The 6,455-nt window shown below is 34.3% G+C and overlaps 2 protein-coding genes across 2 annotated transcripts; both read right to left on the bottom strand.

The window, feature by feature from the left end:
* Positions 1-295: 295 nt before the first annotated feature.
* On the bottom strand, positions 296-910 carry LOC143579591 (uncharacterized). The gene is made up of 2 exons (XM_077062851.1): positions 785-910; positions 296-720 (listed from the first exon to the last, which is right to left on the bottom strand). Exons 1-2 carry the CDS (start codon positions 905-907, stop codon positions 304-306), a joined length of 540 nt encoding a protein of 179 aa, XP_076918966.1. The 5' UTR covers positions 908-910; the 3' UTR covers positions 296-303.
* A 1,157-nt stretch (positions 911-2,067) lies between these two features.
* On the bottom strand, positions 2,068-5,670 carry LOC143579580 (ras-related protein RABH1e). Its single transcript, XM_077062840.1, has 6 exons — positions 5,512-5,670; positions 5,028-5,098; positions 4,741-4,829; positions 3,695-3,806; positions 3,078-3,168; positions 2,068-2,417 (listed from the first exon to the last, which is right to left on the bottom strand). Exons 1-6 carry the CDS (start codon positions 5,626-5,628, stop codon positions 2,274-2,276), a joined length of 624 nt encoding a protein of 207 aa, XP_076918955.1. The 5' UTR covers positions 5,629-5,670; the 3' UTR covers positions 2,068-2,273.
* Positions 5,671-6,455: the final 785 nt, after the last annotated feature.

Below are 6,455 nucleotides of genomic sequence, written 5' to 3'. Positions count from 1 at the left end.
GCGCGAAGTCTGTGTTAGCATCATGCACTGTCATAATTCACACCCTTAATCGCATCTTATAAACCTTTATGAGGTTTAAAGACAACTCAGAATATATTTGAGTAAAAGATTATAGAATGCTAAATTCAACATGTTGATCCATCAGGCATCGTTGAGATTACACAAAAACAACAAAGCTTTAGCGTCCACAATAAGGGAAGAACATCTTATAACTTATTAAAATGACAACAAGTGATCGGGTTTATATAAAATCCACAAAAGAAAGCATACCAAACAAAAAGAGCATTGCCTAATGATGAAGCTCTACCTGCCTGATGACCGCATACTAGTCCAAGGAAACTTGGCTGTTGCAGAGGCGTTGCTAGCGACACCACTTCTCTGGCGGTCTGGCGGCGGCCTGTGCCAAACCCTGCCACCATAGCCGGTCTGCTTCTTGACCCCGCTGCCATCAAGCCAATGAGTCTTCTTGGTTTCATCACCTTCGACAATGGCGGACTTGGACTGTTTGGTCATGTTCTTGCGCTCCTCTTCAATCACACGAATCGGGTACAGATCCGGTGATATTGAAAGCGGGCTCCTTAAAGTAACGTACGCTTTCTTGTAATCAGGTTTTGCAATCAAAAGGCCGCCTCTTTTCTTCTTCTTGCCGTCCATGTTAAGCGTTCTAACCTCGTCCACGTGAAACCCGTATAGCGATTCCAAAACTCTCTTGATTTCAATCTAGAAACACAAATGGATGTAAGCATAAGCATGAAGCAATTGCGGTGGAAAAGTGGAAACTAACCTTTGAGGCGGAGGGAATGGTTTTGAGTGCGATTTCGGTAATGTTGGAGAAAGAGGTGGGCATAAGAAGCTTAATAGGAATATTAGCAAAGTTAACCACTCTTCTTCCCAATCTACTCCCCATGTTTCAAACCCTACAAATAATATCAGATTAAAGCAAAACCCTAAACCTAAATACATAGCCTGAATCAAACAAACAAACAAAAATTCAAATCAGGAGATGAAATGAAGAAATGGTTACCGGTGGAAGCACAGACGATTACCAAGGTTTCGGAGCTTCTTTAGAACTAGGGCACCTTTGATTTGAAGAGGAGGAATTATATTATTATTATTATTACAAAGCAATAGGATTTTTATAACATAGTTAAAAACTTCTTATTATTTTGGTTTGAGAAAGTATGTTGATTTATTGGTTGGGTCTTATATATTTTGAGATTGTTATTAACTTATTATTTAAAATATCAAAAAAAAGCATACAAGACAAACATAATTTAGAAAAACAAATGCAAGTTTGATTAAGTTGATAATATTCAGTCGAGTTAGCTCGACTCGCAATAAACAACCATCATTTTTAAAGTAAATTACACTTTTCGTGTGAGTATATAGCAAATTTCAGGTTTTGTTATTAAACTATAGAAATAACAGAAATGGTCCTTTATGTTCAAAGTTGTGTACATGTTTCGTTTTTTTCGCTAACGGTATTTAGATTCTAGAGTCCATTAGTCCAAGCACGTGTGTGAAAAGAGGAGAAGCATAGGGTGAACTTAAGTTGGGGATTAGCGAAGATGAAATTCATTTTGAGGGAGGGGTGTTAATCTTCATATCCATTATAGTGTTTGAGTTTGAACGAAAGATGTTTGCTAAATTCATTATAAGTTTGAGTAGTTTTACAATACGTTAACTTATAAATAAATATGGATTGTTCTTACTTATACCCTTTTGATCTGACTTTTTCTACACTAACTTGCAGGTGACTAGATGAAGCTTCGAAGGTAGCTATGGCATTTCAAATGATATTGCTAACACTCATGTGATGTTTTAATTTGGGATTTTAGTACAAAAAAATGAGTGCATGTGAAGGTATGGGTCTAGATCCAGTTATTCATAATTGTCAATTCATTTCTCACCTTTTAGCGTCTTGTTGGCATGATATGCATTTGTTTCATCTAAGTTTAAACCATGATGTTAAATCTAAAAATCAAATAAATTAAAGTCAAATGTAACGCACTTTCTTTGTTTCAATTTATTTGATTTGTAGCTTGAGTTAGGGAAATGATCCAACCAAAACTAAAACAACCCATTATTTGTATATTAAACAAAACAAGCTAAAAAACACCTTCACCATCATCATGAATGTCTTGCTCTATGATATATCTAGAAATGTATATTGAAGATACATCATATCTTCTTACTTTCTTCACCATGTCACTTACAAATCAAAATTATCAACAAATTAACCAACCAACCAAAACCCATTACAAAATGCATCTCTAGCACGCGCAGCCTCCGCCTTGTTGTTCTGATTGTGACGCGTTACCCGAAGATTTCAAATTGACATCAACCATGTCTTCTTGTTTTGTGGAAGAAAGAGTCTCCATCCCTGGTAATGCAGCCGCAATCCTCCGAAACAAAGGCTGTATTATAGAAGAGAAATGCAATTTAGGTGATAAAGAGGTTGTTTCAGTTATAGGTCAAACATGCATGTTTTCAAAAGTGTTAGTAGACCGGGCCAGCCCATCCCATTTCGCCCGCACTACAAACTTACCCCTTTGACTTGCTACATCACAAATATATATAAGAAAAATAAACAATTAATAAAATAATAATGAACAAGCCAAGCCTGAGCTGAGCCAAACCGGCTCATGCTTGAAAAACTATTCATGATCCGAGCTCAAACTTAAAATTAGAGCTCGAAACAAACCAAGCCTGGGCTCGAGTTTGAACTATTCACAAACCAAGCTCGAAACAAGCCGAGCTCAGGCTCTTAACTAAAACAAGCCGGACTCAAGCTTAGACGAACTTAAACTAGGCTCGTTTACATGAGTATTTGATACACAAAAAGGTAGATCATAAAAAAAGTTGGTAAAACAGGTTGTGTTCTTTATGAGTGTTGTGTTCAGGTTCAGCCCGCAAACACAAACTGTTTAGCACCCCTACACATGATTTACCGCTTGACGAGTAAAACTTTAAAGGACAGAAAATTTACTAAACAAATTTTTTTGGTATATAAAGAAAGGGTAGTATATAAAGCATATCAGTTAGATAAATGTTATATAAAAGGTAAAAGTTTAAACCTTGATGTTGAATCCAGCTTTTGCACTGGTTTCTATAAACATGACTCCAAATTCCCGAGCTTTGCCATCTCCTTCTTCAATTGAAACTTGCCTGATTAATCATCGAAATTCAACGCAAATCAAAATTACATCTTGCTTGCTTCTCACATAGTCACATTATCATATATAAAGACCCCAAATTAAAATGCTAAATAACCAAAATGAATAGAAGCTAAAACATACCTCAACCCAACATATGGTTCTAATGTCAAGAAAAGCACAATTATGGGTTATTATTATCTCAAACAGGTTAAACTGGTAAATGAAACGAATTTATAAATCGACAGGTCAGATATGTTGAAAATCAGCCAAAGTGTATTTTTTAATACATGGAATTTATTTAATGATTTTAATTATTGTTATAAAAATGTTGTTTAATGCATCAACTGCTTGTTAAAATACAAAAAAGAGTGATGACAGTGCATTCCAACTGTATTGACCAGTAGCAAAAAAATAAACTGTATTGACCCGAACAGGTTTTACCCACCCGCCCATCCTGTCACCTCTACCAAACAAGATCTGCAAATAAAGTTATTGACTTATCAGAATCAGAGACGTTCAAACTGTTAATCTCAAACCTTTTATCAACAAGATCAGTTTTGTTTCCAACAAGAACTATGATGACATCGGTGCCACGTTCAGTACGCACTTCTTCTATCCACTTTGCAGTGTTCAAGAATGACTGTCGATCTGCAAAATAACAAATCACATATAGGGGGGCGGTTAGAATAGAAGAAATAAGTGTCTGCTACATTATTATGAACTCTTATTTCAAGCAAAGGGCCAAGGGTGTGAGTTTGTTTACTAACAAAATTTATAATGCATTTGAATGCGCGGGTTGGGTAACAGGTCAAACTGGGTTCAGGTCAAAAGGATTGACCTTAATGTGATCAAAATGAATAAAGTCAGGAGCCAACACTTTTTTGTCCCTTTTCTTGTATTACGTAAACAATTAATGTGATAAGTAAAACCTACAACTATATATCAAGAAATAGGATAAACTTTTCATAATATAATACAAGAAGTTGAAAACCTGCCATAACAAGTAGGCAACTTTGGGACCATTTAACCCATTTCAACTGTAACCAATTTTCTACATTTGACCAGTTATCAAATAAATTGCAATCCGAATTAAGCTCCTTAAAACAAATGGGTTAAAAATGCAACTTCTACTAGACCCTGTTCAGATTGATCAATAGAAAATGTCCAGCCGATTCAAGCCGATTTTAAATGAGTCCGAACCTATAAAATAAGTGTGTTTAATAAACAAGAGCGAGCCCAAGAAGTTTTATTTAATAGAATAAGCAGTATACTTTTATATTTTTCTAATAATTAGTACTAAATATAAAACCATGATAAACATATTGATAATATATACTATAAAATTTATATAAAAATTATAATTAAATTATATAAAAAATTAATTATAAATGTATATAAATTAATTAATTAATTAATTAATTAATATAACATGAGCTCAAGCTTAAATAACTGCTCAATGCTCACGAGCCACGGTCAAGCTTTAGAAATGGAGTTCGAAATGAGCCGATCTCGTGCATTAGTTGGCTCGTTTACACCCCTAATCTCAAATAATAAAAAGTAGCACGTGTTTGATTCTACTCACTAGCGACGTCATAGACAATGACTGCAACTGATGAATCTCTTATATAGCTTGGAATGAGACTCCTAAATCTTTCCTGTCCAGCAGTATCCCTGAAACGTTACCAGACAAAATGCTATAAAAATGTACTCTTAACAACACATGAAGTAAATTATCTTTAAAAAAACACTAAGATTTTTTTTTAGTTTGCAGGATACACCATGTACTTCTTGATATGAGCAATGTGTAAACAAGAAATTCTACTTGGAAATTGGAAAAAGAAGCAACAAGTACCAAACATGAAAACCTACCAAAGCTGTAATCGAACCGTTCTATCTTCCAGGTACATTGTTTTTGACAAGAAATCAATGCCGATAGTAGCCTGCAGTCAAGATCCAAAATCAATATGAATCAGAAGTTAACTAATGTACGGTGTGAAACCTTCATTTTTCTTGCATATTAGATGTATGCAATAGATCAAGCATTGGCTTTCATCACAAATCTAAAGAAACACTGGAGAGGTGACTTTAGACTGCTTCTTCAGTATGCAGTTATTGAATCATTGAATATAATATAATTCTGTGCTAAATGAATGTGGGCAATTTGAATAAGTTTGTTTTAAACACCGAATCAGTTAGTATTGTTATCAGTATATTCTAATAAGTTGTGATCCAAAATGGCACCACCTATACAACAACGACCGACGTTATTTTATTGTTCTAACATCGATCCGATCATCTGGCTTCAATCGCATAGAATTACGAAAGGATCTAAAAAAATAAGAAAAACAGAGACCTGATAGGTGGTATCGAATTTGTCGTACATGAATCTGGTGATGATGCTGGTTTTGCCGACTGATTGATCCCCCAGGAACACCAGTTTGTATTTGGCAAGAGGTGACACACCCGCCATTATTATTATTCTCGGCGATCAGATCTGAATCTCTGAAATGTTTCGGAGGAGAGAGAGAATGAAAATGAAAATGAAGATGAAGATGAAGATGAAGATGAAGATGAAGATGAAGATGAAGAAGAGAAAACGGAATTGATTATTAATTTTCCAATGGCTTTGTTTCTTTCTTTCTTTCTTTTTATACAATACAACGCCGTGAGCCGGTGGTGAGGAACCGCCAGCCACAACACTAATCTTTACACACCATTTTACCATTATTTTATTTTTATCAAGAACTACTCAAATTATTCAAATTTTAAAATAAATTTTACAAATTCGATCGGGCTCGAATTCAAACTATCCAATTCAAAATTTGATTCGATTTGAATTCAACTAAAAAAAATATTTTCTAATTTAAATTTCAAAATCACTACAAATATCAGTTTTTAATAACAAAAATAACAAATAAACATTCAAAGTCACAACTCGAAGTTCTGTCCCTAAATCAAATTCGAATGATTGAAAACCGAATGCGAGTCAAGTCCAATTTCAAGTTTTTCGAGTCTGATTCAAATACTGAACACCCTTATAGAAAGATAATAACATAAATGCTAGATATGAGAAAAAAAATATTTTCACCACTTCAATTTTGTGGATATTCATGAACATATACTTAGTTGTCTTAAGGTGATATTTTTTGACCTATATGATCGTATTATTAACATTAGAAATTCTATATCCGTCATGTGTAACATTGAAGTGAGGCTTCCTCAGAACAATTCACCCAATACACATACTTAACCATATACAAAACTATGTTCAGTTTAAACAAGTATCCGAGCTTTAAT

The sequence above is a fragment of the Bidens hawaiensis genome, unplaced genomic scaffold (assembly GCF_021521415.1).
Source record: "Bidens hawaiensis isolate Kalapana, Puna unplaced genomic scaffold, B.hawaiensis_p1.1 tig00001463_1, whole genome shotgun sequence".
NCBI classification, from domain to species: domain Eukaryota; kingdom Viridiplantae; phylum Streptophyta; class Magnoliopsida; order Asterales; family Asteraceae; genus Bidens; species Bidens hawaiensis.
This window is presented reverse-complemented; position numbering and strand designations above follow the sequence as displayed.